The following is a 24813-nucleotide window of genomic DNA, read 5'->3' on the forward strand; positions in this document are numbered from 1 at the left end:
ATAATAACTTTCTTGCGACAAAATAGATCTTTTTTGGGCACACTACCGCTATCTGCCCTTTAAATTTATAAAATGTCTAATTTCATATTCATATTAATTTATCGTGATTTATATCGTACAATCTTGACTGTAGATTAATTCAAATACACTCCGTCGATTTAAAACGCAAGTGGCTTGATTTCGAGTTTAATAATAAATTTCTTGCGACAAAATAGATCTTTCTTGTGCACACTACCGCCATCTGCCCTTTAAATTAATAAAATGTCTAATTTCATATTTATATTATTTCAACGTGATTCATATTGTACAATCTCGACTGTAGATCGATCCAAATACACTCTGTCGATTTAAAACGCAAGTGGCTTGATTTCGAGTTTAATAATAAATTTCTTGCGACAAAATAGATCTTTCTTGTGCACACTACCGCCATCTGCCCTTTAAATTAATAAAATGTCTAATTTTATATTTATATTATTTCAACGTGATTCATATTGTACAATCTCGACTGTAGATCGATCCAAATACACTCTGTCGATTTAAAACGCGAGTGGCTTGATTTCGAGTTTAATAATAACTTTCTTGCGACAAAATAGATCTTTTTTGGGCACACTACCGCTATCTGCCCTTTAAATTTATAAAATGTCTAATTTCATATTCATATTAATTTATCGTGATTTATATCGTACAATCTTGACTGTAGATTAATTCAAATACACTCCGTCGATTTAAAACGCAAGTAGCTTGGTTTCGAGTTTAATAATAAATTTCTTGCGACAAAATAGATCTTTCTTGTGCACACTACCGCCATCTGCCCTTTAAATTAATAAAATGTCTAATTTCATATTTATATTATTTCAACGTGATTCATATTGTACAATCTCGACTGTAGATCGATCCAAATACACTCTGTCGATTTAAAACGCAAGTGGCTTCATTTCGAGTTTAATAATAAATTTCTTGCGACAAAATAGATCTTTCTTGTGCACACTACCGCCATCTGCCCTTTAAATTAATAAAATGTCTAATTTTATATTTATATTATTTCAACGTGATTCATATTGTACAATCTCGACTGTAGATCGATCCAAATACACTCTGTCGATTTAAAACGCGAGTGGCTTGATTTCGAGTTTAATAATAACTTTCTTGCGACAAAATAGATCTTTTTTGGGCACACTACCGCTATCTGCCCTTTAAATTTATAAAATGTCTAATTTCATATTCATATTAATTTATCGTGATTTATATCGTACAATCTTGACTGTAGATTAATTCAAATACACTCCGTCGATTTAAAACGCAAGTAGCTTGGTTTCGAGTTTAATAATAAATTTCTTGCGACAAAATAGATCTTTCTTGTGCACACTACCGCCATCTGCCCTTTAAATTAATAAAATGTCTAATTTCATATTTATATTATTTCAACGTGATTCATATTGTACAATCTCGACTGTAGATCGATCCAAATACACTCTGTCGATTTAAAACGCAAGTGGCTTCATTTCGAGTTTAATAATAAATTTCTTGCGACAAAATAGATCTTTCTTGTGCACACTACCGCCATCTGCCCTTTAAATTAATAAAATGTCTAATTTTATATTTATATTATTTCAACGTGATTCATATTGTACAATCTCGACTGTAGATCGATCCAAATACACTCTGTCGATTTAAAACGCGAGTGGCTTGATTTCGAGTTTAATAATAACTTTCTTGCGACAAAATAGATCTTTTTTGGGCACACTACCGCTATCTGCCCTTTAAATTTATAAAATGTCTAATTTCATATTTATATTAATTTATCGTGATTTATATCGTACAATCTTGACTGTAGATCAATTCAAATACACTCCGTCGATTTAAAACGCAAGTGGCTTGATTTCGAGTTTAATAATAACTTTCTTGCGACAAAATAGATCTTTCTTGTGCACACTACCGCCATCTGTCCTTTAAATTAATAAAATGTTTAATTTCATATTTATATTATTTCAACGTGATTCATATTGTACAATCTCGACTGTAGATCGATCGAAATACACTCTGTCGATTCAAAACGCGAGTGGCTTGATCTTAAGTCCAATCATAGCAATCTTGAGAGAAAATATATTTCACTCTAGCGCGGCCACCACTGTTTCAATAGTAGATTATATATTAAAATTTTTGATTTATTTTTCATGATATTTTCGTTTTCTGCCGCTAGGAGTACACTGAAATAAAAAATTCTCCTATTCTATTACTTCCTAAAAATTACTATTTTGTTTTTGCATTATAATCAAAATGAGACTGTCTTGACATTAAATAGGTTTCGCTGGAATGAAACACTAATAGTTTTTGTCAATAGTTCCAACTTCAGCCGCTAGGAGAACAGTGATTTATCTAGTTTTTGCTGGAACAATATTTTATCCAAACATTCAAGAAGACCCGTTTTAATTTATGAAAGTAAAAATACTTCGCACCCGGGATCTTCACGATTGTCTTCGTACATTTTGAATCCAGTCTCCATAATGAGGTAATACGAATTTTTAGATACTGGACGAACGCACATTGTTCATGCCAATTCAATGTTTAATAAAAGAATAAAAATATTAACAATAAAAATTTTCCATCTTTAAAATGGTTTTATTAAAAAACAAATACGGATTTGAAACCATAATTTAGAAATATTTGGGCTGAAATCGATTATTTTATGAGGAGATAGCACCGTCTACAGAATATTATATCGAATTTTCGTCAAATTTATTCCTATTTTCTTTCAAGATAAATTATTATTCAGATATAATTCTAGGTTGTAGATCAAAGATCGTTCAAATACGTGAAAAAATTTTTCTCATTGATGATTATAACTTTGTTTATAGTGAACAAACTATTAATTTTTTGAAGAAAATATATAGACGCCTTTTATTATTCATTTCTAATCATACCGTAAAGGAAAATTTTTAAAACTTGAAAAAGAAATTATTCCAGACAACATAATATTTCTTATCGCAAAAAGCATCTATTTTACACGAGGCTTTTTCTATCTGCAGGAAAAATAGCACTTTTAACAAAAAGAATTTTCATTCTCTTTTTTTGTTAGATCACGTACATTTAAAATTCTTGTAAATATAAAAAATGGATTTGTCGATAGTTAAAAAATTTTTGAAAGATAATACTATACTATTCACCTTGAAATGTAGGTTTCTTTAACGTGAATCTTTCTATTTTCAGAGAAGATAGCTCTGAGTTTATGTAAAATTTCAAAATATTTGATTGATATCTAAGCTCGTTGTAAAAAAAATGTATTTTTTCCTCTGTACCACCTCAAGTTTTCAGTTAATAATATATTGATTTATTTCTTCTGAATACTTTCTACATTTTCCTCAAAATAATACATTGATGATTTATTTTGTATTTATATAGATCTTGTTTTCTAAAAGAAAGGAAACGTCCAACCGAAAAAGAATTTTTTTTTAGTGTGAGTATATCCTATTTCGTGTGAAGATAGTCTTTACTCGTTCCGATACATTACTTGATTTTTCGTAATTAATCCAGGATGCACGCAAAATTGGTTTCTGGCTATAACTAAATTAAATTCTCAATTTATTCAATCATAAATTACTACCATCAAAAATTCAATAATTAGTGGATATTATTTTCCGCCGAGACGATCTTATCTTGTCTCTAGATAGGAAAATCTTCTGAAAAACGGCGATTTTTCTCAGTGTAAGTATCGTGGTATAAAAGTTGTTTACTTTGTATATATATATATATATATTTTGTTTTTACTTTCTTATTATTTTTTTTTATATACTCAAAGTTTAGAGTATGAGTATAAAAAAAATATGTAGATTGTTGTGGCTGATGAGTAAAACTGTGTGCTGCAAGTGGGTGGTTCGTAACCGCAAAAATAAAAAAAAAAAAAAAAAAAGCTAGAGTGTACTGTTGAGAATGGTTAGGAGTATTATAATAAGAGGAGGAGATAGAAAAGAGAAGAGGGTGTTTGTATTGGGATAGTTTAGTGGCGTGTGCTCGAAGCCAGTCCGAATTTAGTTAGTATAAACGTTTTCGAGTTAAACAACTACAGAGACTGTACGTCGCGAAAACTGGCAGCTCATTTCACGCTTGCAGCCGCTACCGTCTCCAAGTCTCGACATATATATACATATATAAATTCAACATTCACAATATGCTGAATATATGTATATATATCAACTATATTATATACACGCTGTTACGACTTTGCCAGGTCAACTGTGGATTCAACGTTTCATCTAAACCTACTCTCTATGTATATTTTTTTAAACTTTTTTCTTTTTCATTTTTATTTAATTTTTTCAATCTTTATTTTCATCTCATTTTGTTTTTTTTTTTATCTCTCTCATTCTGTCGTTTTGTGTTCTTATATTTCCTCCAACAATAAACGTATCCTATTTACTCGCGTGTGGGTATTTTCCGGGGTTAGACGGAAAAAGCGTTTTCCGTTTTTCTTGACACTCTTGTTGTATTACGTTTCACTCGCATCTGTGTATACATATATATAAACTTGCCAACTCACTTTTTTATTTCTTGACTTGTTCATTGCACGTACACCTAACTTTGTCTATATATTCTCTGTCATATGACAAAACTAAAACCCAAAAAAACAAAACAAAACAAATTGAACCCACAAAAAAAAAAAATACAAATAATTTATTTGTTTTTTATTATTTTTTGAATATTTGTTTTTGTTTTTGTTGATGATAATTTCAAGTTTTGTAATTACGTGTATTAATGTGAGTGTATTTTGGGGTTGACAACGAGGTAGTAAAAGTTGGAGCTCATATAACACAAACTATGCTGTATTTATTTAAGTGAGTAGTCAGACCATTGCAACTTTCTTTCTCTACTTTTTTGACATTATTATTTTTTTTTTTTTCGTCTTTTAAAAACTTTTTCATTTTGTTTTATCCTTTTTTTTTTTTTCCTCACTAAAGAAGATCGCTGGGTCCTCTCAACGATGAATAAACACAAGTCAGAAAAGCGGCAGAGAGACACGATATCTCTCGCCCAACGAAATAAATATATATATATACACAAAACTGTGTACGTTTTAAATTTTCGTAATGGTTCATGCACTTTTTCTTCACAGCTTTTCATCTGTCCCTTTGAAGCTGATCTCTCATTCTCTGGTGCAATTCATTATTATTATTATTATACTTTTTTTTATTATATCTATATCGTTTTGGTAGAAAATGAGACATGACAAAAAAAAAAAAACAAGGGATCAAATATTGTATACCTGATGGTTGTAAAAAAAAAAAACTCCAGACTCATTATACAAATTTTCTTTAGACTTTTTTTTTAAAAAAAAGAATAAACTTGAAAATGAACGGTAAGATAAGCATAAAAAACTGATGATAAAAATATATTTTTAAGATAAATAAAATTTATTGAAAATATATATTGATGTTTCAATAAGAATAAAATAATAAAAGAAGAAAAAAAAGAGAGGGAAAAATGTGGAAACAAATAATACAATAGGGATTTTCTGAAGCGAAAATTAACGAGTAATTTCTTAGAATTTAAGGGATTGTGCTTGAATATATATTCTAGCAACGTTTTGTCCTGCTTTGTATGTGGGGTTGTTCAAGGGGCAAGTTAACGAGTACTATTGCGCAAAACCATAGGCCCTGGTGGCTGTTTCTAGTCGTAGCAGTTCGCGTTAACGACTAACCAAGGGTTGGTCTAAAATTTTCCATCTCTTTTTATTTTGTAATTTTAGTTATACGCAGTTAGTTTTGCTATATATAGCATTTTGTACAATGCTGAGTTGTTGGCTGGGTAGTTTTCAGTGGGTGGTTTATGGTATAGATGCGAGGGTTTTCAGTTTGTGTGGATTCGCGTGGCACGGCACGAGACGATACGAGAAAGAAGACGAGACAAGAAGACTGAAACAGTTTAAAAGTATATACATATATCTATGTGTATAATATTATACATAGACTGATGGGGGAGAAGCCACCCCTAATTGCCGTCGAGGGATTTACGCAAGTTAGGTGCCAGGAATATAAGTGAGGCTGTTTTCAACGTCCGCATGTACCTCTTTTTCTCTCTCTCTCTCTCTCTTTTTACCCTCTATAATTCTTTTTTCTCATATTATTTTTTATTATTTTTACAGTGTGATTCAGCAAAAGAAAAAATAAATTGTATACCTTATATATAAGCAAACATATACCAAGGGCAATTATTGCCAAACAAATTGTTATTTTTTTATTCTTTTTCTTTTTTTTTGTGATTTAATTTTAATGGCCGTCACTCTTGTATGTGTATTTAACTATTAGGGAGTGTCAAAGTTTTTGTTATTGGCATAAATGTGAGGGTTCAAAGATTATATTTCCATCTTCTCCCATTTCTATGTAAATCATAAAATCAAGGGGATGAATATAAAAATTGACTTATGTTTAAATTTTTATATTTTGAATAATATTATCATTCAATAATAATATTGTTATTTATACGTTTTTTTTATTTAATTATAAACTTTATGATTTGTTTTTTAAAATTTATATTATTATTGTTCATTATAAAAATGTAATGTTGGATAAATTTATCTTTTTAAAATTATAGCCAGTATAAAATTAACCATAAAAATCATAATAAAAAAAAATAAATAATAATGATGAGAATAAAATTTCCATTTTCCGGTTCATACGAGCATATTTTTATGACTAAAAATAAAATTAAATTGAATAAAATGATAATAAAGATAATAAAAAAAATTTTTATACGAAACAATATAAATATACAACAATAAATATAGATTTAAAACAATAAAAAACAAAAAAATCATATATCCAATAAAATATAAAACAATGTAAAATAAATTTTATAAATTTAATTAAAAAATAAATAAGCTATAATGAGTAATGACATTTGACTATTGGTAATACTTAATGGTGGTAGAAATCTATCGAATAATTAACCTTGGGACAATAAATTAATTGGCAGATTGCCTCTAGGGAGATTCACAGTGGCACCCTTGACGGTTTTGCGGCAAAAGCCCCAAATCAACGAGACCAAATGAATTACCTATCCTGAACGCCCATATCTTTGATGAGGTTTAGTTGAAAACCGAGAGTTGAACAGTCCCATATACTCAATTCATCTATATGTTCCTTTTATATAAACATATACACAATTTTAAAAATATATTTTTTCATCCCTCGCTTACAATTTTACCCTGTACTTTGAAGCCACAAAAAATTGAATTAAATTACACAATATATATTCCCCTTCGTCATGACTAATGAAATAAAATAAAATGTAATAATATAATCGAGTTCATGTTGATCAAAGTTGTAAAGTGTATATATTATTACAATATCTCTCCATGTACATGGAAAATTTAATTTACTATAAATTAATTGCAAATCGACAATTATGTAATTTGAGAGAAATAAAATAGCAAAAAAATAAAGTAATCAAACACGTGCTCGCATAAAAGTTGCTATGTATTTTTTTTTCTTTTTTCTTTTTTAAATTTACTCAGCTTTGGTTTTCTTAATATCAAGCTGATCCGAAAATGTACACACTGAGTGTATATTTTTTGTATGTGGATATAGAATATACTCTTACAAATTGTCTGGCGTCTAGCTGCCACTACAAAGTATATATACTAAACAAACTTTGTGTGCGCACATACAAGGTCGTCGTTCTCATCTGTAGAAAGGGATTTGTCTCCATTAAAGGGATTGAGGTTTTGTCGTACTAGAGTTCCACTTTCTCGACAACTAAAACACCGTTACTGTCTTGAAAACTGAGATAAATGCAGTGAATCGAAAGAAAATTAGACAAACTCAAGCTATTAATGGTTTTTTTTTTTTTTATCTTTCATTTGTCCTTTACTCTTTGTTCTTAGTATTTTTTTAAAATTTTTTGCCAATTTTTTTATTTTTTCATTTATTTTTTTTTCTTTGTTATAAAACAATTTGGAGTGCTTTAGTTTGTTTTGTCGTGTCGATTCATCTCTCTTACAGAGTGAAAAGAAAAAAACAAAAAAATTAAAGTAAAAAATGACAAAAAAAAAAAAAAATGAGAAATAAGAAAACAAATGGAAAATTGAGAAAAGAAAAAATAAGAAAAAAAGATTTGCTTATATTTAAAGTTTTATTATTTTCTTACGAATAAAAATATACGGTTAAATAGAAATAAGATGTGATATCACAAAGTACAAAATAAAAAATAGAAACAAAAAAAAATAAATAAATAAAATAAGAAAGTGTTTTATAAAATAAATAAAAGGATGAGTAGAGGGTAAATCTCAGCAACAAGCTATATTGTTAGAGAGGGGCCTCGAAAGACAACGAATAAAATGAGAGGGGTGAGAAAATTGAGTAAAATAAATTTATATATATATAAGAAGTAGTGAAAAGTTGAGGACGTTGGCTCGCTGGGGATTTGGAGAAATTAAACTTTCCAGTCTGACTCCTTATAATCCTGGATGAGCGCCAAAATCTCGCCAAGTTTGCATCGATTAAAAATAAGGGAAAAGTAAAAATAATAAAATCAGTAAAAAAAAAAAATAATAATAATAATAAGAATTAAAGATTTAAAAAATTAAATTAAAAAAAATTAATAAAAATTCTAAAAAAAAAAAAAACGCAAGCACTGCTACAGACGACAATGACTATGATAATAATGACGTAATCATAAAAAATTTCAAGTGACATTATTTCCAGTAATAAAGCTTTATCAATTAATTAATTCCACTTCTCAGCATTCATTTGAGGGTTTATTATAAAATTCAATATCCTCTTGATAAAATACACGTGTCACTAAACGTGATTACCTTTCGTTATATCGATTTATATATTGTTGTATATAAATTTCAATTTAAATATATATATATTTATCAACAATGGGCGTGTATACAAGTCAATGAATATTGGTCCAGTTAATTTGTACTATATATATATATATTTAAAATTTATTACCATTTCCTTCACTAACAAAACTTATGCCACATAAACCATTTACTCCAAAAATAAAAAAAAAAAAACTTTAAAAAATAAATTGACTAATGGAAGTATATTACAAAAAGTTTAAAACATTTTTTTTTTTTTTTTTTATCCTACTCAAAAGTTAATATGACACATTGACTTTTATTTTATAATCAGAATAATTTATGTCTGTTCGTAAAATCCAAAAAAATAAAATAAAAAATATATATATTTTTAGATATCAAGTAATAAAATAAAAATGATAATTTTTCATTTTAAATTTTAAAAATAATGATTTTTTTATGACTCTTGAATTAATATTAAAATTTTGATAGTTAAATTTTTTTTATTAATTTTTTGTATAGACATGACGAGATGAATATAAATTAGATGGGTAATTTTGTATTAGGACATTGAGATAAAAGGACTCAAAGACAGTAGAGTTGTATACGTATAAAACTAGCATTGAATGGCTTTATAGACTTATATAGTATAAATGTCTTATATATATTGTAAGGGTTCTTTCAGTGGTGGTTTCGTTTTGTGGTACTTCATTAAGATGCTTCAACGCTAATTGCAATTCTCAAGACGACCATGTTGGGCCAGCAGCTAGTCTTCAACTAAACCATAATATCCATAATATGAAAGTGAGAATTTACGAGGGTGTTATAAAGTATTTGTTCAACGTCGTGAAACGTGTTGAGCTTGATGAATGACAAAAGATTCACGTAGACATTTTGTATACATGACTATATATCAAAAATAATACATAAGACATTTTACATATTTAATATGATACTTTGACCAGACATGATAATATAAAAATTTTTCATACATATGTACTACTACTAGACTCAAAGAATAAAAGAACAATTTTACATATGTATACGAAAATAAAGTACATGAATTTTTTTATCGAAAAAAGATAATAAAAAAATGAAAAATAAGATATGTCTGACTTATGGCTGACCTTTACTACTTGTTTCGTTCCGTAGATGTATATACACGCGATAGATTTTTTTTTTTTTTTCGTATATTTTTTATTCACGCATCGTTTGTTCAATCTTGCTGTATAACACGTAAAAAAAAATATCTATATATTTTATATACATTTATTTAGATAAATATATATGTATGCATGTAAAAAAAAACCTGATGTTTTATTGGTGGTTTGGGTAGACGCACGGGTACACTTTCCCACAGTAAAAATAAGATGAAAAAAATAAAAAGCAGCTTTAAAATATTTTTCACAGTCAGAAGAATGACAATATGTCTTTTTAGTTTGATCCATATTTTTGCTACACTGGTATTTCAATAATGGCAACTGAGATAAAAATATAATAATAAAATTCAAATAAAATTCTTTAGCAATTGCGAAATAATAATAATAATAATAATAATATAAAACAAAGAAAAAAAAAATTAACTATTACATTTTTACAGAAATGAGAAATGAAAGAAAAAAAAAAATTAGAATAAAAATATTTTATTCAATTTAATTTTTAAAGTTATTCTCACTTGTAGAAAATAAATAAAAAATTAAAATACAGATAAGAAAAGTATAAAATGAAAAAAGCAAATTTTATGGAATATAATATTTTTTATTTTTTTATTATTATTTTCATCAACATTTTTCAATTTCTTTTGTGCTTGAAAAATATTTCGCTTGATAGAAAATGGTATTGCATTCAATGTCAATGGAAATCAGTGTCATTGAAAAGTAAAAAAAGATAATAAAAAAAGTGATGTTAAACAAAAATAATAATAATATACTTATCATGATGATAAAAAAAGCTTTTTTTTCTATAGATATATATTCTTTTATTATTTTATTTTTTTTTCTTTCATTTTCTTTCACTACCGGACCCTTTATTCTCTGCGGCATGGCCACGATGTTATATGTACTATATATATAAGCGTCTTCTTTTTCTTTTACCTCGGCAAGACGCCGCTACTTAAGGACGATTAATAGTGCTCTGGTGATTAATGGCAACAAGTACCGCACAAGACCTCGGCCATAGAGGTACGAAAATAAAAAATAAATGAGAGGGAATGAAAACAAAAAAATAAGACATTTAAAACATAAAAAATAGAAAAAAATCCATAGATTTAAAAAAAAAATGGAAAAACAAATGAAAAAAATAAAAAAAAAGGCACGTGCAGTGAATGACGGTTCTAATAAAAAGAAAAAAAAAATTATAAAAAAACGATCGATAGAAACGCGTCCGCCTGTAAAACGAAATACAACCAAAAAACTTTTTCTTCGTATATACGAATTTTAAAGTTCAACTTTTGGACGTGGCCCTGTAGCATATACTCGTTTTCAAGAATTTTTTTTTCCCCACCCCTTTCCAATGAGTTTGAAAAACTTTTGTATTCCCGTGTGCGTATACCAAGAAAATAACTATATATACATGATCAACAGTGTATATTTAAAAAAATAAAAATAGTAAAATAAACTTTGTAACTTATTTCACGTTATTTTAAAGAAATTTAAAACTTTTTAAGAATAAGAAAGAAAAAAACAAAAAATATACATATTTTTCTTTCTTACAACATTATTTGTTGAACGAATTTTTTCTTTTTACTTTTCATTTTTATATAAATATATATTTCACTTATTTTTTACAATTAACAAAAAAAAAAAAAATAAAATAATTAAAAAAATTTTAATTACATACAATCCCAAGTGCTTTTTTAAAAAAATGAAAAGTTTAAAAGTTACTATGAGGTATTATTAATTTGTACAGTATAACCAAATGTACAACTTTTCATAGGGGTGGTTTTTTTTTTCATTTTTTTTTTGTCAATTTTGTCACATAACTCTCTTCCCACTGCCCTTTTCGATCAATAGGGTAGATTGTACGAGGAAAGAGATAAATACAAAGAGAAAATAAAGTGAGAGAGAAAGAGAAAGAGAGTGATTACAAAGAGGTATGTGAAACAAGAAGAGAATAGAAGAGAAGGAAGGTCTGATAAAAGAGCGACTACTACTACTGGCACCACGACAACCACTGTATTTCAGTGTCTGCGGGCATCGATCCCCACTTTTTTTTTTTTTTTTTGCCTTAACTATGTGCATTCACGTGCGTGCATTACCTGATTTTTTTTTTTTGTTTTTATTAACTTTTTTTATTTCTAAAAACTTTCAACTCTCCAACCACTAACCACACAACCCTTCTCCCAAATATCCAATAGTCTGTATTTTGCTATTTTTATTTTTATATAATATCTTTGTCTCACAACCCTATCTATCAATCGTGGTATTATTATTTTATAGGGTATATACTGACGAGACAAGCCCTAGGGAATATATTTCTATTGTATATGACGAATCGATTGATTTTCTTGGTAACTTTGGTGCAGTTGATATAAAAATTTAAAGATCACTCGTATTTATTTATTTATTTATTTATATACTGAGAATCCCAGCGAATTGAATAAGGAAATCGATACATCAATGTCATCTTTCTTTTCTTATTATTTTTTTTTTTTTCTTTTTTACCAACCAACTTTAACTCGAAATTTTTTTTTTTTTTTATCTTGTTTTTCCTTCTTACTCGAAACCCCTTTCTACCAAATACCTATTTCCTGTGCATTTTTCATGCTCTGGTTACGTTTGACTTCGAGGAAGCTAAGAGCAAGTACATTTTATAGTTTTTTATTTTTTTTTTATTACTTTTTATTTATTTATTTTGTAATCTTTTCAGTTATGAATGATGATTTACTTCAAAAAGTTTGAATCAACTTTTCTTCTAGATAAAAAAAAAATAATAATTTTAATTCTCTAAGTGATACTTAATTATATATGAAATAAAAAAAATCAATAATAATCGAGTCTCATTAATTTTCAAAATTAATTAAAGAAAAAAAAACCTATTTATTAGTAAATTTAAAACAAAAAAAAAAAAAATTACATCTTGATGAGTTAAATTTATATTTATTTATTTTTTCAAGTTGTTTAAAATATGTAAATATAAACTCAAGTTATTTCAAGCAAGAAAAATGAATTTTTTAAAAAAAGAAAATAACAAAAATAAAAATTACTCATTTTTTTTTCATCATTATTTTGATTTTATGCAGAATAATATGAGAATAAATGAATAGAAATAAAGTAAAGGGTGTGTAGTGATCTGTGGTAGCTTAAAAATTTTAATAATAAAAAAGTTGGAGTGATCTTTAAAAATAATATGACATTTAGCATTGAAATATATGACTTGTAATAGCTTTTCTTAGTATTCGTAAATTGTTAATGGATATAATGGATATAATATATATAATAATACATCTATAGACAACGGAAACACTGTCAGTGGCATGTCGTTATACCTATGTCAATTTAGAGACAATGGTCGTTTATACATTTATGAATGTGCCCCTATATCTATATGTATATATTAATTTGATGCAGGAACAATATAACCTCGTAAATATATCTATAGCCTATTGCAATCATTTTAAATGTCACATACATATAAATTAATATATACCTATATAAATAAAATTATCAAATTATAAATGTGCGGGTTATAAATTTATTTTATTACCTTGATGGCTGCCTGTGTATTTGTTTCGCAAAACATTAATTTGATGTACACGTCCAAATTCTTCAAACATTAAACGTAAATCATTTTCATCCATATCATGAGGCACTTGTCCTACAAACATTTTAATTGTATCTGGATCTGGTTTATCCAGTGAATTTTCAAGTAAACTGTAACATAAAAAAAACAAACAAAAAAACATTAGTAATATATTTTTTAATTCAAATAAAAAAACAAAAATTAAATTATTAATTTAATATACTGTTTATACTTGATAAATATTAGATTTCATTATCAGATTATTAATATATTTTATATTTTGAAATATAAATAAACCACAATTTAATTATCGTGCTGCTCGATTCATACAAATATTTGTGTGTTATTATCCTTCAAATATTTCATCAAATATTGATATTGAATAAAATGAATAAAATAAATAATATTTATAATAAATTGATGTACAAAATTAAAAGATGATAATATACAGAAACAGCATGTGAAAGCATCAATGAATATTTAAAAAAAATGTGAATATAAAATTATAATATTAAATACTAAAATATCATGATAAATATAAAATTTTTATGTTGCCTGATGGATGTATATATAAAGTTTTTGAATTTAATAATAATAGTCATGAACATACTGTTGGTTCGTAAAATATATAACTATACATACATATATATTATATTAAATACTACGATAAATCTACCAACTTGAGTGTCATTTCAGATGCACATGTACAATGTTACAGTATGGTTTGGGGTCAAGTGCATACTATAAAAAATATATAGATATATATAAATTCACCTATGTCTGGTGAATGCTTATACATCATGTGCGCTTGGAAAATTTTTAGCCATTTACCAATCGGAAATATAGAAATATATTTTATCACGATAACTCGGGGATAATATTTTTTTTTTTTTTTATTTCGTGGTGTCCCGTATAAAAGGTATAAGCGATGCTTGAAAAAATATATATATAAATAAATAAGAGATAAGTTATAAAGAGAAAAAAAAAAAAAAAAAATGAAGTGTATATCCAAAGGAGAAAAGACGATGAAGATGATAGTATGAAGTGAAAAATAAAAAAAAAATTGTTGCTCTCAAAGATGGTGAGCAAGATAAGAACTTGAATAGTGCGTTTTCTTGGAAGTTAATATTAGCCGACGGGGCTTAAAACGATTTTCCGCTTGGCTTTTCTTTTTCCTTTCCGCCCTTATTTTATTCTCATACATCTTTACATACATCTATATATAAAACTTCTTTGTTTCACATTTTTCAACACAGATTATTTTATTTAAATTTTTTTTCTTTTATATTTTTATATATATAATATTTATTTATCATCATGTATATATACTATATAGCAATATACATTTTATATTAAGAAAATACAGTTCAAAGCCAAGTAAATAAAAATGAATATAAAAATAAAAATATAATGTATAGGTAAATAATGGTAGAGAATGATTTGACATTTTTTGATGGATGTATTTGTTTGATGGAAAATCAGTAAAAAAAAAAATATATAAAAAATACGTGAATTGGTAAAATAGAGTAGTTGAAAAATAAAAGTATAAAAAAAAAGAAGAGAAATGTATGGTGATATTTTTGGGATAAAAAATATCAAGAAAAAGTCAAAGATATGTCTTTTGCCTTCTTTTCGTTGATTTCTTCAAGTTTTCAACTCGTTTTTCGTTATATATGTGGTGATTGTGAAAAGTTACTGGGCATGGTGGAACAATGGCCTTCCATCGAGTTTACGTATATCCAAGTTCTGTTCAGTGCCATTCTTGAAAAGTTTGCCAATATTTCAGTGACTTCTATGGTCGATCGTTCGCATCCCAAGTTAAAAAAAAAAAAGTATATAGATATATAAAAAAAAGATAAAAAATAAAATAAAATAAAAGAAAATAAAAAAACTAAAGATTGAGAAAGGGAAGAAAAAACGACGACACCTGGCCTGGCAATGCTCTCTTAACTTTTGTCCTTCTATATCTACCCTCTCAATTCAACCCTCGTATTTCCCACGACAATCGTTGAGAATCACCTCAACGTGATGCAACCAAGAAAATTTTATTGAAATTAATTATGGAAATTGATTTTTTTTTCTTTTTTTTCTCGCCATTTCTTTTTTTTTTATTTTTTCCAGGCAATTAAGCTTAATTACCATGTACCTGAAATCTGAGGAAAAGAGAACTTTTGAATTGCATTACACTGCATAAAGTTTTCAAGCACTTTTAAAAGGTCATTTAATGGGAATAGAATACGAAATGCTGGATGAAAAAGCATTTCAACTTATAAGAATAACTATAATTAATTCCACCTGGTTATTTTATAGCTTCTAGTTTGTGCCTACTTTTAACCATTATAAGTGAAAAATTCAGAAAAAATATAAAAAAACATCATTAAATCATGTAATTAATAATTTTTTAAAAACATTAAAACATAAACTAATATTCCAACTATTATTATTTTCTAATTTATATAATAATTGCTAAATAAAGTGAGAAAAAAAATTAGAAAAAAAAAATCATGTAAGGATGCAATTATTTATTGTCGATAGAGTTGAACGATTGAGTTGGGAAAAAGTACGTAAACTTTTACAATCATGAACTTTCCTGCCCAGGCGTTTGAGTACACCGAGTGGTGCCAGGTAAATGATAAAAAAAAAAACTAAAAATAATAAATATAAAAAAAAAAAAAAAACCACAAAAGAAGTAAGTAGAAAAAAAAAAACTATCAACGATTGAGCATGAAATCGGTAAATTTATTGGCACATTCGTTGGTGGCAAATGCGATTAAAATTCGTGTATATTGCCTGAAGGCTTTGGATTGGACATTCATCGATGGCTCGTACATATCAACAAAAAAAAAAAAAATGTACATATAAAAAATGAATGAAAATTTCGAGCTATATATTTATTATCTACCTTCAATTAAATCTCATCGCCTATTTCTCTATCAATCTACACAACCACAATGAGACATATAAAAATAAAGGATTGTTAACAATATATTTCATGTCAAAAATTTTATTATCACTCTTTTTTTCGTTTTCAAAACCATACATATGAAAAATGTAATTTAAATATTCAATGGTAAAAAAATTGTTTTTAAATTACATTTATATCATGATGATATATGTATATGCAGATACTGATTATATTTTGTGAATGTTAAAATAGCTTGTAGCATGACTACATGAGTATTCTATTAAAAATACTATTATAAAGTTATTTGAGTTTAAAATAATAATATAGAAAGTTGATAATAACTTGATGTTATTTTAAATATGCGTTAATTAAAAAAATTTTAAAAAGAAAAAAAAAGATAACCAGAATTTGAAATATGAAAATAATTAATAATAAAATATTTAATACATTCAATAAAATTATATTATTGTAGCTATTTAAAAAATAAAAATTAATAATCAATTGGGATATTTCTTCAACATGATATAATAGTTTATAAATTATTTGTTTGGCAACATGCACAGCTGGTAAAGCACAGCAAAGCTGTATGACACTTCAACTTGCAGCCGTCCTGTAAAATCATCCACCTCATAGAATACACCCCCATCACCCGTCACACACACACATACACATACATATTCTCATATGCTGTGTATGCAAAATTGTACGTTGAGCTTACTGCACCCCATTTCATCCCTTCACTCAGGCACTTCGAACCTCACTCTACGACAATTCAACCGTATATATTCCCAGCTACGTCGAAGCAAAAAATAAAAAATATTCTCTACCGTCAAATCGAAAAAAAAAAAATAATAAAATCTCTAAAAACAAAAAAACTAAAAGGGAAAAATCAAAGCCCGTAATAATTTAATGATTGATGGATATGTCGTGTTCTGAACTCCCATTATTTTACTCTCCACAAATTACAAAAAAACGAAAAAAAAAATAACGTTCATAAATTCATACATATAAAAAATATTATTACTATTGTTGTTATTGTTGTCTTTTTTTTTTTTTTTGTTGATGTCGAATTTGAACAATGTTAAAAGAATGACAAAAACGTGAATACACGTTTTTTCTTTATTTCATGTAACTGTCAAGAGAGACAGAGAGTGTACTGAGGACACATAAAGACAGAAAATAAAAAATATAAAAAAAAGTTAAATAAAGTAATAAAAAAATAAAAAAAAAAAACAAAATAAAAAATAAATATCTAGTGTGTCATCCGGGTGAAATTCTTACTGAGATTTTCCACTGAAATAACAAAACGAATGCTGCTGGCGAGGGTTTCAGTCCAATTCAAGTACGTGAAAAGAATACCCCTCATTCACATGAAACGTTTCTTTCGACAAAAAAAAATAAATAAATAAAAATATATATAAAATAAAAAAAAATGTACTTATATACTTGTATAAAAAATGTATATTCATTTACCCCATATATATATAAATTTCCTATATTAATGAAAAAAGATTTAAAAAAAAAAAAATCTACACAAATTAATCTACCTTTCATTTTCCGCCCCGAATATTTTGAATACCCCGAGTAAATCCATCAAAAAGATAATATTTCCATTGAAACTGATTCATATTTAAAAAAATGAAAGTAAAAAAAAAAAAAAAAATTCAAGTTACAATTCTCGAAGTAATATTAATGCCCAAGGGTCTTTGAAGGATCGAGTAGCCATAGTGGTAATAGACAGTAAGCTTCTCTATTGAGCATGTCTACAAGGACCTTGGGAACCTCGACTCCATCCAACCAACTAAAATCCCTTTCCATCTTTTGCTTCTATCAACCACCCAACTTCCTATTTCTCTCACCCCTTTAACCCTACCACCCACTGACCACCACCACCGAGCAACCACCCGACCCTTTCCTCCTCCTTTTATGTCCACCTCATCCCTTTACACGATTTCACTCCTTCCTCTTACTCGAGAATGTCAATAGACTCTGTATGGTCGAATACTCTGAAGGGAGATTCTGTGAAGAGCAATCCGTGCGCACTGACGCGATTGGCCTTTGGTCTACGTGATTATACAACGTATATAGAAATGCTAGAAATTTCAACACTGGCATTACCTAATGCTTTATGCTTTACACGATAAAAGATCAAAGAAATTAAATGAATATATATATTTTGATATTAAAAATCAAATTATTCAAAAATTTTGTCAAAAATTAATTTATAATTAATTAAAAATATATATAGATCCTTTTTTTTTTTTGTTAATACATTTGTAAAAGTATTTTTTAATTTAATTTTAATTTATTAAACAAAATTATAATGAAGGAAAAATATATATGCTTTGTGCATTTGAAAATTTATAAATTTTTAATAAATGAAAAATAAAATGAAATATTTTCAATTTATATTAAACTTGAATATATGAAAAATTATATTTAATATTTTATCAAATATTAATAATAAATAATAATTTCAAATAAATATTTATGAGTTAAATAAAATTGGATAATAAGTAATAATATAAAATGTAATAAATAATGTAAAAAAAAAAAAAAAAATGTTATCAGAAATGGAATAGTGTAAAATTTGTCAAAAGAAATATTATCAGTATATGTATGTTAAAGTTCTAGATGGTTGCATGGGATTTCCCAATTGAGCAGTATGTTTCTACTCACGTTTATACTCGAGTGTAACAGCATCATCTATTATGTGGGCATGTAGGTATGTAAGGTCCAGAGGGTTTTAGACATTATATTTGTGTCATACGATAGCCACCTAACATTCTATACCACCTGTAGGTGAATTTATCAAACCTACTACTACTACTTCTACTATTATTACTATTATTATATTTTTTTATCTTTTAAATATATATGTATTTTTCATTTCATATGATTTATTATTTGATTATTTTTTATACTTGAAAATTATTGGTTTTTTATTTAGTTTTATTTATTTATTGATTCATACTAAAATTGGTTATGAATAAAAAAATATATAAATATATATTTTCGCATGAAATAACTAAACGAAGATAAACGTTTATCATATTTTTTTTTTTTCGTTTTCTTCTTTTTTGTAAGTATCATTCCCAGGGTGAAATTCGTTTGCGTAAGATTTAATAGAAGGTATATACAAGTATTCTACTGAATCGTCGAGTATCCGTAGGGAAATCCGATATTCCAGTGGTTTGCATAAAAGAGGGATAAAAAATAAAAGAAAAGAAAAAGTATAAGACGACTTTCACTTTGTGATATGATTTATTGGCGAACAGTGTAACGAGAAATTGAGTTATGGAAAATCGATCGTCCGAGACTTCTTTCAAGTTAAAAAAAAAATGAATGAAAAAATAAAAAAAAAAAATTTCTGAGATATTCAGTACTCGTTAATCTGGACATTCTGTCTCGTTCAATTGAATCAACTTTTTTTCTTTTTATTTTTACAACGATATTGACAAAATATTTATAGGTTTCGTTATTTTATTTTTCTTATTTTTTCAAATTCAATTTCCAAGGAATTAAAATTATTTTCATGAAATTTTTTACATTTATTTTATTTCTCATTTAACCGGAAGTATTTATTTATTTTATTTTATTTTTTTAAGCTTATAATGGATTTAATTTTATTTTAATTTTCTTTTTTTTTTATCTTATCCTATTTTTTTTTTTTTTTTTGGAGGCTTTTCAAGTTTGATGTAAATTGGAAAGGGAAATGAAAAAGTTTTAACCACGAAGAAAATATTTTTGAATTTATGGGAAAACTTCACATATTCTGGTGACGGTAATTGCCAAAGATGTATTGCTCTGAGTTGAAAAATAAATAAAAAAAAAAAAAATGAAAATATAAGTTTTTATCTTTTCGCATATAACGTTTGGACTCTCTCTCGATTTTTCCCAAGAGTATTACTTATGTACATAGTATAATATTTGAAATATGTGTAAAGATGTACTAGTTTGTTTTTGTATGCGTGTGATTTGGCATACAGATGGTTTGGTGTTATATATACATATATAAAAACGTCAACGAGTCGCGAGGGAAGCATAATACTCATCTCCTAACACGACCCTCTTCAACCTGCTTAAGGTTTTCAAACATTTTAAGATATTTATTTTTTATTTTATTCTCAAGCACAGAGGGGAGTTTTCATACGATCTGTGAAAACGACTTTATCAGTAAAATTCATCAAATCGATTTTTAAAATTTTACTTTTTCTTCTTTATTTCAAAAGTTGTCGATCCCTTGTGTTTTTAAATTGAAATATAATATGTAAATGAATCAATACTTTTTATCAAAAAATTTTATCATAAATCTTTTCATTTTTCTATTATTTTATTGATATTGATATATATTTTTTAAATTCAATGACACAAAGTATCGATATAAAATTTTCGACAAACTAGGTATTTTCGATTTGAAGATTATTATGATATGGTTTTGTGAGTTGGATAATATATGTGTGGTGGTATACCACGAGAGTGGAATATATACTTCGATTCACAAATTCACCACATTCGACCGTGCTATTCGTTGAGTAAGCGGATTAAATTTTCTCTCAACTAGACTACATAAATGAACGTGAATCCCCGACTCTATAAAAAATTTATAAATTTTTGTTTTTACATAATGTTGAAAGTAAAAATATAAAATTTATACCTTTTTTTTTTATTATTCACTTAATCTATTTTTATTATTTATTTTTACCATTCATCAAGACTATATTAATGAATTGCATAATCCACGAGTACTTTGATATTAAATTCACTAAAAAAATGAAAATATTTTATATAAAAATGATAATAATAATGATAATAATAATTAATTGTAAATAAAAAATAAAAGCTATCAAAAAATCAAAATAAAATACCGAAGCAAACGTAATTATTTTTTTCTTTTTTAAAACTCATTTGAAGGGTAGTTTTTATTATTTTTTTTTTTATAAAGTAAAGTAAAGTAAATATATAGATGTTTTAATAGAATGAAGTGAGAAATATTTCAGTCACGCACGAGTCATAAAAGTTTGCTCAGATTGTCGCAAAGCATTGGTGGTAAGTTGGTGGACATTCTAAACCGTAGTTACTAAGTTGCATCTGGCGTCTTCAAAATAACAATAATAATAAAAAAAAAAAACAGCAAAAAACATATCTACAGATGAAAATATTAAGGAAAAAAAAAAGTCGATAAAATTTAGAGGACACACTACAGACAGGCACGTATAACCGTCGACATTTATGACACAATTAAGTTTATTATAACCACACAAGTGCGCCATCAATATAGAACGTGTATATATAATATTATTAAGTCGATGGTGGTCTTCATTGTTAGTGTACACTGTGCAATATATTATATAATGGTGTATGATGTACAAAAATATATAGATGTATATAAAGCTTCCTGAAATCTAGCTAGTGCCACTGAGTGCAACCAAGGTATCGTCTGAACATATAAACACACAGACTACTTGGCACAGTGAAACCACCACAATGTGAAAATTTAGTAACTGTGTGCGAATAAACAGGCATCTAATACTCGTATCGAATTTCGATTAATTGATCGTGAAAGTTGGTGCCATTACGAGGTGGCACACAGACTCATCCTCACTCTCTCTCTTTAACCATTAATAAAAAAACCTCGATATTTCAAAGGGAAGCCTTGCGTAACGCATTTTTCGTTTGATTGTTTCAAGAATTTTTTCATCACCAATTTTGTCAATGTATTTATTTATTTAATTTTTTTTTTCTCTATGTTTTTTCATCCTTTATTCTTCATTTTCATGGCAACTATCCAATAAATTAAAAAACAAATGAAATAAAAAAAAAAAAATACAAAAAACGTTGATATTAAATTAATTTTTTATCCTATCGTCTCATTCTCCATTCACTGCGTCTATTGTCTCGTTGAAAAATGAAAAAAAAAATGAAAATAAAAATCTAGTTACATTAAAAATTTGCTCGTTCACGTTAATTGAAGACTTTGTAAAGTTTTGGGAAAGAAAAAAATATAATTAAATAGGTTATTTTATTATTATTATTTTTTTTTTTCTTTTTATTTATCAAAAGTTTAAAAAATTTACTTGATAAAGAAGTATTACTTTGAAAGAGACTTTGTTAATAAAATGCAGTTGAGGGTAAAAAACTATTTTCTTTGATTATCTTTTTGTTTTTTATAAAATTTATTATTTTTTACTTGATAAATTAAATATAAATTTGCTTGTTTTTTTTTTTTTCTTTTTTTTCATTAATTTTTCGGTAAACCCTCTTGGAAAAAATATATTACATTATATTTATATACGAAATAACTGGTGAGTGGGGTGATTTACACAGTAAAGTATAAAAATAAAATAAAAAAAATTCAAATAAAAAAAAAAAAAAGGGTAGGATGGTAGAGAACGTAACAGCAAACGTTATGTTATTACATAGAGTAGCGTTAGGAAAAATAAGAGGCAGATGGAGGGTTGAATTTGCATAATTGTTTTTAGTTTACCTGGTCGCTTCGTGCTAATGAAGAAAAATACGTTCACGAAGCAATGTTGCCAGTGTGGCTAGATGGATAAAAATATTCAGGTTGCGATAGAGTGTATTATTATTTTTATATAAATACCCATACAACAAATACACCAACCTCAAAGTATATATATATATAATAAAAAAAATTCCAGCTGGTAAATAACATAGCGATTTTCTACACCTCCAAGTAAACTTTATATCGTGGCCTGCAGACTCTCTGATAGCTATACAACCAACGATACTAAACATATAACGTAAAAGAGTGTATTTATGTGTCTCGAAATTTTTATCGTAGTAACCAATCTAATCTTTTATACAATACCCTTTTCTTTTTTCACTTTAATATATCCATTAAAACAAAAGGTCATTTCCTTGATGTTTATAATGATTATGGTCGACAAAGGTTTGACTTGGTAAACATGCATTTAATTAATTAATAATATAATAATTATTACATGTATATAATGTAACAATTAAAAAATAATTTTTCATATTTAAAATGTACAAGTTAAACAGAGTTATTATAAATTTACATTTATACATTATCGCATAAAACACTGAATTAAAAATAAATAAATAAATAAAATAAGCGAAAATAAGATGAATAAACAGATCCTTATCATCACTTATCGAGTTGCAATCTGCTCATTATTAAATTCTACAAAACTTTGTCTCTTGTATTTTTCTCCCTTCAATTTCTCTCGACCTGACAGTATACTCAGAAATGAGATGGGGTTGAAATGAAAAAGTGGGGAATGAGAGAAAGCTTCGAGTACAATTTTATAAATTCAGCAAATTCAGCAAAATAAAAAAAAGATGAATAAGAAGAAGAGTGAAATAAAAAAAAAAAAAAAAAATAGGGAGAAAGTGCAAAATCTAGAATCCTGCTACGTCAAATTACTTTTGTGCCGACACACTGTAAACCACTACTACCCAACACCACCACCACCCTACTGTAATATCTTTCTTTATCTATCAAATTGTCTTTATATTTTTATCATTGTCTAACCAACACACCCCTACAATTTTCATTCGTTCTTTATAGGCTCATGCTTTTCTTCACAACCTTCGCATCTATTTCCTTTGTTCATTTATATATTAAACTATGTTTATTATCTTTCTTTATTTCATGTTTTTATATATATACCATCTCTTATACGTTAGTAAAGCGACCTTCAGTCATGAAACAGAAGGAAAATTCTTGGTTAAAGATAAAGAGAACAAACGAGAAATATATAAGAGAAAATGATGTTACGAAGAGAAGGTTAAGACAAGAATAAGAATAAAAAAGAAAAAGAAAGAAAAAAAGAATGAAAATTGTTGGAAAGCACAAAGTCTTCCACCAAATCAACCCGACAAATTGAACCTTGCAAATGATCTGTCTTGAAAATTTTACTAATTGCATGCTGTGGCTGGAATAAAATAATGGGAGTGGTAAAAATTAGTAGGTAAAATATTATAATATATATATAGTAAGCGTATATAACCACAAATATAATTGTACATAACTTTTTTTTTTTTTTTACAGACAAAACTGTCTTCAATTAAATTCATTTAGAAATGAAAAATAAGCAAAAGAGAAAAAAAATAAAGAAGAAATAAATTTATATATATATTTGAGTAATAATTTTTTATGGTTGAAATATAAGATGATAAAATATAATAATCAGGTAAATTAAATAACGTGAAATAATAATGAAAATAATATTTTAAAATGTTATTTATGTAAAATATAATTATTACGATTTTGGTTAATTGAAAAAAAAAAAAAAAAACATACCAAAGGGAAAGAGAGAGAGATATATTAATTAAGTTACTGGTTACGATAAGACTTGTCAGATAATTCAATTACCGGATC

The 24813-nt window shown here is 26.6% G+C and overlaps 1 protein-coding gene across 12 annotated transcripts in view; it reads right to left on the reverse strand.

Annotated features, from left to right (window-relative positions):
- LOC122861210 (CUGBP Elav-like family member 2) overlaps window positions 1–24813 on the reverse strand; it is an 83857-nt gene that overhangs the window by 31850 nt on the left and 27194 nt on the right. For all 12 annotated transcript variants that reach the window (XM_044165454.1, XM_044165447.1, XM_044165452.1 and 9 more), the window contains one exon: window positions 13505–13671. In XM_044165454.1, coding sequence (XP_044021389.1) covers window positions 13505–13671 — 167 coding nt within the window. The remainder of the gene's footprint in view (window positions 1–13504; window positions 13672–24813) is intronic.

The sequence above is a fragment of the Aphidius gifuensis genome, linkage group LG1 (genome assembly GCF_014905175.1).
Source record: "Aphidius gifuensis isolate YNYX2018 linkage group LG1, ASM1490517v1, whole genome shotgun sequence".
Lineage (NCBI taxonomy): Eukaryota > Metazoa > Arthropoda > Insecta > Hymenoptera > Braconidae > Aphidius > Aphidius gifuensis.